General features: G+C 31.4%; 1 protein-coding gene across 1 annotated transcript in view; it reads right to left on the reverse strand.

The window, feature by feature from the left end:
- Window positions 1–1,206: 1,206 nt before the first annotated feature.
- TMTC3 (transmembrane and tetratricopeptide repeat containing 3) overlaps window positions 1,207–12,950 on the reverse strand; it is a 52,058-nt gene continuing 40,314 nt past the window's right edge. The window contains exons 11-14 of the mRNA XM_027543209.1: window positions 10,698–10,801; window positions 9,096–9,265; window positions 7,211–7,437; window positions 1,207–5,429 (exon numbers count right to left, since the gene is read on the reverse strand). Coding sequence (XP_027399010.1) covers window positions 4,615–5,429; window positions 7,211–7,437; window positions 9,096–9,265; window positions 10,698–10,801 — 1,316 coding nt within the window. The 3' untranslated portion in view covers window positions 1,207–4,614. The remainder of the gene's footprint in view (window positions 5,430–7,210; window positions 7,438–9,095; window positions 9,266–10,697; window positions 10,802–12,950) is intronic.

Here is a 12,950-nt window from a genome sequence, read left to right on the forward strand (position 1 = left end):
TAGTCTGACAACGCAACACAATCAAGCTATGAAAGTGAAAAGTGCTAGTCACTCAGTCATATCCGACTCTTTGTGACCCCATGGACTGTAGCCCACCAGGCTCCTCTGTTCATGGAATTCTTCCAGGCAAGAAAAGTGGAGTGGGTTAGCTTTTCCCTTCTCCAGGGGATCTTTCTGATCCAGGGATCAAACCTATGTCTCCTGCCTTGGCAGGCGGATTCTTTACCTGTTGAGCCATTAGGGAAGACCATCAAACTATAATCAAATATAATAAAGACAACAGTGAGTGGATCCATCTGTATCACTGGTAACATGGCTGTTAAAACTGTTTCATTCTTTGAGACACATAAAAACAATTTAGCCAATCACATCCAATAATTTTCATGGCTGAAAAATAAAATCACAAAATTCACTGAGTGACGTTAATCATGGTTGTGGTCAAAACTTTTGGTAAAAGTTATTTACAGTGTGCATGGCTGAGCATGCACTATTTATAGATACTTGCCAATTTATTACAATAGGAAATATATATCTATTGTAATATATACATAAGCAAATATACAACATACATTACATATATATACCTCCTTTTAATAACTTTATGAGGAAAAGTATTTTTCCCAACCTGCAGATAGGGAAACTGATGACATGCGGGTTAAACAACTTCTCCTAAGTTGTACTTTTTTAGCAAGGGTGGTACCAGTATTTGAATCCAGGTAGATTCATAATTCAAACTAATTATTTCATTACACTGACTTCCAACTGTGCATATATATAAAATTTCACATATGAATTTAATTGTCTCATTTTCTTAACTGAGTTTCTGTCACTTTGGGTTGTAAATGTATCACTCTTAGGAACTAAGTTAACACATTGGGCTTCCCTGGTGGCTCATATGGTAAAGAGCCTGCCTGCAGTGCAGAAGACCCAGGTTTGATCCCTGAGTCGGGAAGATCCCCTGGAGAAGGAAATGGCAACCCACTCCAGTATTCTTGCCTGGAAAATCCCATGGATGGATGAGCCTGGCAGGTGACATTTCAAAGGGTCGCAAAGAGTCAGACATGACTGAGCAAATTCACTTTCTTTCTTTCATTTCTCATATCATTGCTAATAAAACTACCCACCAGCTCTTCTTTCTTTGTGGAGGCTCAAATGTTTTGAATTACTATTATATTTTTTCACTTTAACACTAAAAGGCAATTCAGGTTAATGTTTTAAAAAGTATCAATTTAATACTGAATACTTAGAAATACGGTACACAGATGCCATAGAAATATAAAATGCATACAACTAGCAACTATTTTATGAAACTTTAACATGGAGGGTGACATTTTCCAACAAATAAAACTACAGACAAAAGTACCAGATATATTTGAGGTTTCATTTTAAATACCATTTAGTCATGCAGACAATTAGGAGGTTTTTAAAAAAATAAATACGACAAATATATGGATTTCTGAAGTATAAATTGACATACAAATCTATATATTTTCATAATATTTCTCATTAAAGCATCTTTAAAGAAGCATTCTGGAACATGAAGTTGAGAGCTCAAATTAGATGAAAGGCATGAGGTTTTATAGAATTGAGTAATTCACATACCAGATATCTACATAAAAGTAAATACAAAATTGCAAACATATTTGTTTTATCCTCCAAATTATCAACTTCATAAAAATTACTTACTGGAATAATTATTATAAGACAAAATTCCCAATTCTGAATGTTAGTAAGGAAACACATATAGGAACAATATGAGAGTTAATTCTTCCTTCTGAGAAGCATATATAGAAGCACACAGGAACAATAATGAGTTAATTCTTCCTTCTGAGAAGCAGTGAAGGAAAGTGTAGCATAATTAACCCTTGGGGATTGTCAAAGCTTTCCTAGAACTCCACAGAGTAGGTTCTTTTGTAAAACAGCAAGAACTAAAACTACATCCTCTTACTAATACATAAACCTATGATACGCTTTTTTTTCTATGATAAGCAAACTTACAGATGCTTACAATGCTGAAACAAGTTAGTGAACTGGGCTAAAATATCCCTACACCCCATTTCCTCAAAATGGCAGCTCCAAAGGAAAAAAATATTAATTCCCTTTTTCACCTGAACAGCTTGAATAAAATTTGTATTATGAATTTAAAGAGAAGAAATAATCTTATACCTAAGCAAGCTTGATGGAACTTAAGATGAAATAAATACTAGGTATCAGAACATATTCCTTAGTTAAGTTAAAGCATCAGAACTTAATTGGATTATATCACTAGTTTAAAAGTTAACATGGGAGACAGAAGAGGATTTTCTTGAACTAATTTAGACTAGTGATCCTTAACCCTCACTATGAATTAGAATCACTCTGAGAGCCTTTGGAGAAACTGACGCACAGCTTGACAATAAGAAATTCAGACTGCACTGTTGTAGGGTGGGGTCTAGATGATTCTAATATGAAACGAAGGTTTAGAAACATGATTTGGAAAAATTAATTACAGTGAATTTGATTTAAATAAATTATTCAACATGATAGGCATTAAGTTCTAATATGGAGAACAATTTTTTTTTCTGTAAAAATCATTAGATAATATTAATATATATTTTGAAAGTTACATAATTTTATTAAAATATTATTCAAAGTTTTTATTCTGGTCTGCTGTCATAAAAGATTGCCTTCTACTTTTCACATCTATCCTCACTTGATATTATAAGAAGACATTAAACTCAAACTTCTCAAGATATGTGCAGAGAATGTAATAACAATTTAATTTTTCAAGTCATAGTATATGAGGTATTCTCCATCATATATCCAGAGTAACAAAGCTGTGATTTAAAAACTGAAATTAGGTATTGCTTTAATGCTTTAGTGAATCAAAAATGCACTACCACTGTCGTCAGTGCTCGGTTTATATTGCCTAAAACATAATCTATGACAGAGCCTCAGAGAGCCTAGTAAGAGTGGGTCTCTAATGCAGACCATGTTTCTTATGAGTATTTATAAAACATTTAAGAAAAAAGTTACAAGAATGTGGTTTTTGAAACATTAGAAATTATCTCAAAGGAACAGAAATAATTTTTGAAATGCTACATTATAAGTTAGTTACTATTCCAGGATGATAGCTTGACCTTTAACATTTTAAACGAAAACCAACTATATTAGTATTATAAAATGCATTTTACTCATGAAAAAAATCAGATTTAAATTAATAAACTGGATTTGTATCTATTCTTCAAACAATTTTCAGCTTTAAATGTGCTAAGACCAGCAGACTAATTTGCTAATCCTACATTTGGCTAATTACCATTTTTTCTAGCTGGACAGCAGGCCAAAAATGATGAAATTTTGGTTAAACTATACTAAATGCCCTGGAAGCCTGGCATGTTGCAGTCCATGGAGTCTCAAAGAGCTGGACATGACTGAGCAACTGAATGATAACAAATATGTATGCCGAGAAAAAATGCAATAGCAATTTATTTTCCATACTTGATGGAATTAAAAGTGTTAAGAATTTTATGAAAGCTCAGTAGTCAAAATAAATATTTAATAAAAATATACACCATAACAAGCTATCAAGCACTTAGTGTTTAAAAATAAACTTTGTCACACTGTTTTGCCTTCAGTTAGACAGAACTCAATTTAGGTATCTAATTAAGGTATGTTTTGGAAACAAAATTAAAATTCAAGTAACTCTAGAAAGATAACACTAACGTGAAAGAGAATCTTACTACATTTTTAACTCAAAAGTTTAATGAAGTTATACTTACTGGGATTTCTCAATATGACTATGACCCTAAGAAACAGGACAGTTTGGGAAATAAAAGTCAGGGTCAATGATTATGTGGTGATTATGTGGTTCATGCTGTGAAACTCAGTACACAAATCAAAGTCCAGTATAAATGAGCACCATCAGAAATGTGTGTGTATATACTTATTTAAAACTTTCCCTGATTAAAAATTGCCATATAGATAGGGAAGTTAAGGACAAGCACACAGTTATGAAAGTATTAATACATTCTAAAGCTAACATGTCATATGACTTATTTTAAAATGTTTCATCTGGCTTTCCTTCTAAAAATCAAAAAAGAATACAAAGTGAAGAAAGCCAGCCAGTATTCTTTTGTAGTGCAAAGTCCCTTGGTTAAATAGAAGGTTACAAAGGGAAAAAGTATGTGTTAAATAGTGTTTTCAACTCACAGTCAGACTCCAATAGTTAAAGGAAAATATGGTTAGCTAATCAATGTGAATTCACAGAATAAACCAGCACATGTTGGATTTGCCACCATGGGATTATCATTCAGACCTCAGATTATTTTTAATTGAGAGTAGTCAATATTATTCTGCTGAAAGAATCTATCTACCGTCTATAAGAAAAGATACAGATTTGCCACCTGTGATTACTATTTATGCTACAGTTCCCAAAACTCAAAGAACTACTGTCAAATATAAAACATATCCTGGGGTAATGAAAGGGTCTTCAATGAAAATCTTATTTTGATACTACGTAGAGGCAGCTCATGAGAGACTCTTAGTATGCTCACTATTTTCAAAGCTCTCAGTATAAGTAACCACATGATATAGACTGAAGTTCTTTGAAACCCTGTCACATGATAAAGAGTAATGCTATTCACCATTTAAAATACGTTCAATCTCTTCTAGTCTTTTTAAAGCAGCAACTCTTTTCTTCTCAATTTCTTTGATTTCTTTTGTTGTTTTGTGGGGAATTTCTTTGTCTGTATTTTTTCCTAATTGTTTGCTGGCTTTAGATTGACTCTTATTATCATTTGTTTTTATTATCTGTGTAGGTCTGGGCTCGCTTTTTATTTCTTTGACATTTTCAGTTGGAATTTTATCTCCTTCAACACCTGAAGTCTTACCAGCTGGGAATATAGGTTGTTCTACAAAACTAGATGAAGAAATTTTATCCCTGACTATATTCAAGTGGCGTTGAATATATTCTTCATGTGGTGCTAATGCCAATGTTTCAACCAGGCATCTTTCAGCTTTTAGTAAGTCCTTCTCTTCAAAATAAACAACACAGAGATTGTGTTTTCCTTGCACATTGCTTGGATCCATCTCCAAAATCTTTTCAAAACATTTTTTTGCTCCACGTATATCTTTCTTTTGATTCATCAGGATGTCTCCCTTTAAAATGAGACCCTTGATATGATCAGGATAGTATTTGAGTAATTCTTCCAAGACTGGCAAAGCCATTAATTCCTTTGCAGTCTGAGAGTACAGGAGAGCCAGATTAAACAAAGCACTTCTGAAGTCGGCTTGTAATTTTATGGCTTTCTTCATCCACATCTCTGCTTCAGAGTCCTTTTTGTCATCCATGGCAAGCATTCCCAAATTGAAATAACCATTAGCATCTTGTGGCTCTTCATTTATATAGCTTAAAAGTCGTTTTCTAGCTTCAGGTCTGAGTCTAACTTCTCCTAAGAATTTTTTTAAAAAGAAAAAAAAATTATATCATTAGCAAATGAGTAAGTCTGAGGTAAAAAATGGAGGTGCAGATATATATCTAGATTATAAAAACATAGCATCAAAATAGGTGATGGACAGGGAAGCCTGGCGTGCAGCAGTCCACGGGGTTGCAAAGGGTCAGACACGACTGAGTGACTGAACTGAGCATCAAAACAACTAACTGGTGTATATAAATTAAAAAGCAGAAAGCAAAACCCTCAAAGTTTTCATAAGAAAAACAGTGTGCTTGATGCACTGGATTGACAGCGCATTACAAGTAGTAAGAGTTCCTCAAAAACTAAAAAAGGGTGAAATATTTCCTGATAAGTTTAGATTCTAACTGGGAGTTGAGAAAGAATACAGAATTAAGAGGAAGGTGCATGGAATTTGAAAATAGAGACATATATTCAGTCATGATTCTGTTAATATTATGACTTTTACTCACTAAAATAATTACTTGTCTGGGTTAATCTATTGAATCTTCTAAGAATTACATGAGATATATACAAAATGCTCAACAAATAGTAACTATTTTGGATAAACAAAATGTTTCAGTCTTACTAAATTACATATATTTTGTATGTTACTTAAAATTTTTTAGGAAATTTCAAATATAAAAAGAATACTATTATATCTAAAGCCTATAAATATCAATTAAGATTCAGGAAGCAAACATTTATTGAGATGATTTCTACTGCAAATAAGTACCAAAAAAATTTCAACTTCTACAACTATACACTCCAGGGTTTAATCTTGTGTTAAATTATAGGCACTTTTCATGATTACTAAGGATAGCTAACTTTACAAAAACATTAGTTTTCTAAATTAAGCTTTTCTGAATGCCAAGCATAAAGATCTTTATCCTTTTATTTGATAACATGATGATTAAAGAAGTCTGAAATAAATCAGTAGGCTTAAGTTCTTGTCTTGGACTACTTACTAACCTAGCCATATGAAGTTAGGGTAGTTAATACATTTATTTGGTCCTCACTCTCTAATCTATAAAATAGATGACTGGTAGAAATAAACTCAAAGACTCTCTTTAATTATAAAATATATTCTTACATTTTTTGCAGAAGTTTTATGAAAGTATTTAATAATTAATATAAAGATTTTTCCAAACATAAAAATTAAGAAAACCATAAATTATATATACTGCCTTCTGGAGCAGAACTAAAATTCTGATATATCAAAGATCCTAGTTTATTGTGATGAATAATTTGGTTTTGCTAATTTATATAAAATATAGGAAATTATAATAATATCTCAGAAAACAGTAACACTGGATATAACATGATATTGAAAATATTTGGACTTATAGATCAAGGGAAAATAGAATACTATTTTGTTTAAAACATATAATGCTCTTGACATCCTAGAAATAATAACTTAAAACTTTTTTTTTTTTTTTTACAAATTCAGATTATTTGAATAGTATGATATTTATGCATAAGAAATATACTTCCAGGCATAAAATGACAAAATAGATGAATAAAGTATTGTTAATAGACTGTCTGAGAAGTCATTTTTAGCATATACCAGAGAAATTAACATTTAGAATGACACATATGCTAGTGTATATTACCTGAAAGGTTTACGTTAAGTATTTAAAATATTCTTCTTATAACTATTTATGAAGTTTTGATAAAAACCATCCATTCATAAAATGTTTGCTGGGGTAACATAATATACGACTTTACCATATTTCAAACTAGAGTATGTTTAAATATAGAGAAATTTTGAGAAAACATACCTGATTCTTGCATTAATATAGCAGAATTGAATAATGCTAGTTTATGCTTTGGATTTAGTTCTAAAGCATGATTAAAGTTTTTCAGCGCATCATTTGGTTCCTTAAGTTCAATATGAACAATCGCCAAGTTGTACCAAAGATCTGCATTATTTCTGTCCAGCTCTAGGGCTTTAAGATATGCTTCTTTTGCTTTGGCAGGTTTATTCATTTTTAGAAGCAATTCTCCTCTGTGGAAAAACACAAATTTTACTTATACTATCATGTCAGTCTGTAGATACTATTTTCACAAGTTTTAAGCTTTTCCACATATTCACAGCTTTCCTTTTAACTTAGGTTCTTAAATTTTTTTTTTCAAAAATAACTATCTGAAGCTGTCCTTACACCTAAACACATTAATTTTGAACATTTGGTTTGATATGTTTTCAAGTATTATTAAAGAAGGAAAAAACATGCCTGATTCTAGAGGGTAAGATATCAGGAGGTATCCAAAAAAGGGGAACAGAAGATATATCCTTTGAATATATCTTGAAAAACAGCAGACTAGTCTGCATAAGAAAAATGGTAGCAACTAGAGTGGGAGATCAATTTGTCAGAAGATGAGTAGCATCTGGAGAAGGAAAATAAACATAGTAGTGATGGGGAAATTCCAGTATTCAAATCTTTGTTAGCAATGTCTAACTATAAAAAAAAGCAGAACATTTGAAATTGTTTACCCCTTATAATTATTTAGTTTTCTTCAATGAATTCTTAAAAGAAAGGAATTACAAAGCTGATCTGGCAGCATGGAAGGGCAATACTGCCACCTGTAGGTACTTTTGAGGAACACATCTGGAAATGATGATCAGTCTGAAAATCATTCTAATAAGGTTATATTTTCTGTTACAGAACTTAAAAAGTCATTTTTACATATGTGAAAATCAATTTAAGTACTGATATAGAGTCAATTTTATTTTAATACTACTCTTTCCTAAAATATTAGCATAGGCATGAAGTCAAATGAGCTATTAATATTCACACTTCCTAGAATGTGTCCAAAATATTATTTTTAAAATAAATGCAAAGATTATTAAGCAATTCTCTATAAGTTTACTTAAGACAGTTTTATTTATTGATACAACCCCAGTAAACTTAGTGAATTTCAGCAAGTACTAGATAATATTGAAGAAAGACAGCTTTCAGCTTATGAACAGATTTTATTTCAAAAACTTAAATTCTGAATGCATTTTCCATGTAAACAATGTGATAAATTATAATTAGGTTTCTGGAGCAGGCTTCAAAACAAAGTTTAAAACAATTTTTTCTCAAGTATAACACAAATGATAACATTTACATGAGAAAATATCTAAGATTCTGACACTTATTGCCAAATTTTTTTTACTAGCAACTGAAGTGTCTTTGTAATAAAATCATAAATAACCAGTCAATCCTCTTAATAGTTGGATATTATATAATTATTTCTTATTTATTTTATATATAATGATTCCATAATTATACAATGATTTCTTAATCTATAATAATTAAGAAGTAATAACTTCTTACAAAAATAATTATTTTGTTACAATTAAGAAGCAATTATAAAAGGTAAAGTTTGGTTGTTTTAGGTAAAAATGAATTTGGTGTTGAGAAGCAGAAGAAACCAATGAGCTTTTCCTACCCTTCCTTTTGTATAAATAAATCTAAGTTTGCCGCTTTAAGTTATGGATTCTCTTGTCAATTTAAAATAAATTAAATTTGTTAGTCTAAAACAAGCTATGTTTCTATGCTCTTGGTTGTCAACTAAGATTTACTAGAAGAAAAAAAAGCCAAATTAGTGAAGATAGCCTAAATGTATATGCAGATGAAGCTTCCATCTTTTATAGTGAAAACCTAAAGCAAACTACAATACCTGCTAATGTAAGCCTGCTTGAAGTCTGGCCTCATGCTTATTGCTTGTCGGTACAGCTGATCTGCTTCTTCTAGTCGGGACTCATTTGCTCGGATCAGGTTGGCCAGATTAATATAAACATTTAAATGGTTAGGTGCAATTCTGGCTGCATATTTTTTACCAGGAATAATCTGTTAATAAAAAAACAAACATTTCTACAAGTTGATATTTCAGTACCAAATAAAATCTGAAGTAAGAAGTCCTAGAGTCTTATTTAAAACTTACACAGAGTTCGATGCACGATACTGGATGCTTGGGGCTGGTGCACTGGGACGACCCAGAGGGATGGTATGGGGAGGGAGGAGGGAGGAGGGTTCAGGGTGGGGAGCACATGTATACCTGTGGTGGATTCATTTTGATATTTGGCAAAACTAATACAATTATGTAAAGTTTAAAAATAAAATAAAATTAAAAAAAAAAACTTACACAGAGCATAAAAAGCTAAATTGCTGTATTAAAATAAAACATAAAAATATGAAATAACCTGCAGTATTCACAAAATATAAGTAAAATAATGCTTTGACACAATGACGGATGTATTTTTTCATTCATGTTATCTCAGTAGATTATCATTAGATTTTCATATATGTGTTATTTTATGAAGTCATATAAATCAGAACTTCCACAGGCTAAAGTCCCTTAGTACGCTTGAGTCAGACCAGGAACAGAACTCAGGTCTTTTTCCTCAGTCTAGTATATTTGTTACACCATGTCAACTTTCAAGTTGTCAGCAAAAATGTTTCCTGGTTGTGACAGTGGGGTAGTTAACTTCAGAGCTTTACTAATTCCTCACTTGTTTGCTGGAGTTAAGACATAAAAATATCTAATTAACTCTAAAAGTTATTAGGTATAATATATGTGAACCCCAATTCTCAATGAATATAATAAATTATATCTGATAAAAATCCGCTGAACACAATTTAACTTTAGAATCTTAGGACTGAAAGAATTCTTAATGTATCATGTGGTGTAAGTGTTTTAAAAACATTTATCAAACTATCAAAATCAAACTATCAACTCATTTCAATATTGCTACAGTATTAATACAAACTACTACTGAGAAAATTAGAGCCCAATGTAAACTATCTTTTCTGATTACACACAGCTGATAAAGGGCAGTGTCAGATTTTGTAACTTTGTCTTGTGACATCCAAGAAATCTGGTACTTGTGACATTATAGCAACTGACAGGCACAAATATATATCTACTCATTTTATCACTTTGCTTTGTTCATTTATTTTTTGATAGGAGTTAATGTTTACTGCTTAATGTACATAAATAAAATTCTTTTCATTTAAAGTCACTTAAAGTCATAGATAACTTATAATAAAAAATATCTAAAACTCATAATTTCATAGATTTAGTTTTCATGACTATGAACTTTTTAAATTATGAGCTAGATAGGTAAATGCAATCTTTTATAACACAATAATAGATGGTTCACTGGACACCTTAATTTTAATCCAAATTAAAGAAAAGATGAAGATTTTCCATCTGGATAATTCTATTCAATATAAACATCCAGCAGACATGACACAATAGGAATAATTTTTGACAACTTACCTGAGGCATCAGCGACTTAGCTGTCATATAAGATTCTTCAGCTTCTTTGGTTCTATTTAAATTTTTGTAAGTTCTTCCTACATTCATGTGGGCACCAATATCATCTAAAATAAAAAAATCATTTGTTGGCAGATACTCTAACTAGTGTCCAGTATAAACTAAGAAGACACGTTTCGAGCAACAAACAACTAGGCAAAAAATGTGAAGCAGGCAATAGGTCCTGCTTTCTCCTTAAAGCTCTTCTAACACAACTTACTATAACTTATGAGCAAGGCTACACTAGAAGACTATTAAATAAAGTACTGGAAGAACAGAAAATACACATATGACATGAAAAAACTATCTGAATGGTTCCTGGAAGGGTTAAGAGACGAGACAGGAGAAATAAACATAATGAAGGAATTTACGTTTTTTTTTTTTCTTCACTATATTTTACTGTCCTCTACTAAGGCTTCTATTTCCTTAATCACATGGCTGTGGAATTCACTAAGAAAGTATGGCTCAACTCTAAAAGTGAAAAGGATCACCATAACTCCCAGAATAATCTCAAGTATTATAAATTGCAAATATGCATCCATGGTGGGAAAGGGGCAAAGAGACTGAAAAACTTAGAAACTTTAAAAAAATTTTTGTGAATATGGTTGGAGTGTAAGTTATCAGGTTCTATAGTATTATTTAAGATGCAGCAGCCCAGCTCCCTTAAATGATGATATATTACCATATAATTTAATTAAAACTTTTAAAAAGGTTGTGTTAGTATCAGAATGTCAGGAACTTTTGTCTCATTTTGTGATACAGAAAATTGAGCCCTCAGCAAATTTGTTCAGAGACAGAAAAATATGCAATTCAAATTATAAAGATATGAGGGTTCACTGTACACTAGTTTTAAGATACACTTTCCAGTAAATATTTCAAAGGTTTGGAATAAAGACAGAGAGAAGGATCTTAATTTAGACAAATTTTACTCAACATGAATCTCTTAACAGACATGACAAGGTTTCAAATTATGATTACCACTTGCCTGTGACACCGATGATGATTTTGCAATTGTGGAATAGTTCTCTGCCTGCAACTCCCAGGACACATAGGGGCCAAGCATATATATCTTAGGCATTCCCCTAGGAGGAGAGTAACAGTCCTAAGATCTTGCTATATTATGTTTCAGGTTGGCAATTGTGTGTACTGCACAAAAGCTGTTAGATGCCATACAGCTTCAGTTAGAGAACTAAGGGACAAGACTGGGGAAAAAAGGTTGATTTTTTTGTTTTTAGATACATTACTGAATCTCTTGGGGTTTCAGTAGGGGGTCAAGTCAAAAAAAAAGAGAAAAAAATGCTTCCCAATACTGGCTGCATTCCGAACACTTGTGTAGCTTTGAAAAATTCAGATATCTTATCCCACTCAGTTCTATCAAAACAGAATCTTCAAAAACAGGACTGTAAAAATGTTTTTTAAAGTTTCAGAGGCAATTCTGATGTAGAGCGAAGGTTGAAATATACCGCATTACCAAGAGTATATAGAGTTTTGCTCTTAAAAGCTTTTTTAAAAATTTACTTTTTATTGAAGTATAATTGTATTACAATGTTGTCTTAATTACTGCTGTACAGCAAAGTGACTCAGTTACACATACATAAGCTTTCTTTTTCATACTTTTCCATTATGGTTTATCACAGGATATTGAATATAGTTTCCTATGCTATACAGTAGAATCTTGTTTATCCAAGCTCTTTATTTTTTTAAACATCAGATAAATCTATACCAATTACTCTAGAGATCAGAAAGTTACCCAGAAAAAACGAAAGAGTGTACAGAACCTGAAAAAATTAATTATACAGTGAAAATTTAATCTAAGAAAAGAATAAACTGAAAGTTTAAGTAAATAGTGCAATTAGGTCAGCTAAGTATTTAATATATCACTGAAAGGAGCTCCAATTAATCTTAGAAAAGAAAGAGGTTATCCATTAGGATGAAAGACAAGGCAAATTACTACACACTGGTCAGGTTCTTAGAATTATGACAAGGAGATATAGATGAAGACTTCAGACACTCAGTAAGACATCCTTACTTTCTCAAGGAACAAAGATAGCAATTAGATAGCTTTTAGCATCAAAAGAACTACATGACACATCTAAAAAGAAAAAATGAAAAAACACAATTTTTAAAGCAAATTTCTTTATAAGTTACAAAGTTTTAAGATTCCAGGAGGAAACAGCCTTACTGTTAAAGTAAATTTAAATTTGGAAAAAAAAAAAA

This window comes from Bos indicus x Bos taurus, chromosome 5 (genome assembly GCF_003369695.1).
Source record: "Bos indicus x Bos taurus breed Angus x Brahman F1 hybrid chromosome 5, Bos_hybrid_MaternalHap_v2.0, whole genome shotgun sequence".
NCBI classification, from domain to species: domain Eukaryota; kingdom Metazoa; phylum Chordata; class Mammalia; order Artiodactyla; family Bovidae; genus Bos; species Bos indicus x Bos taurus.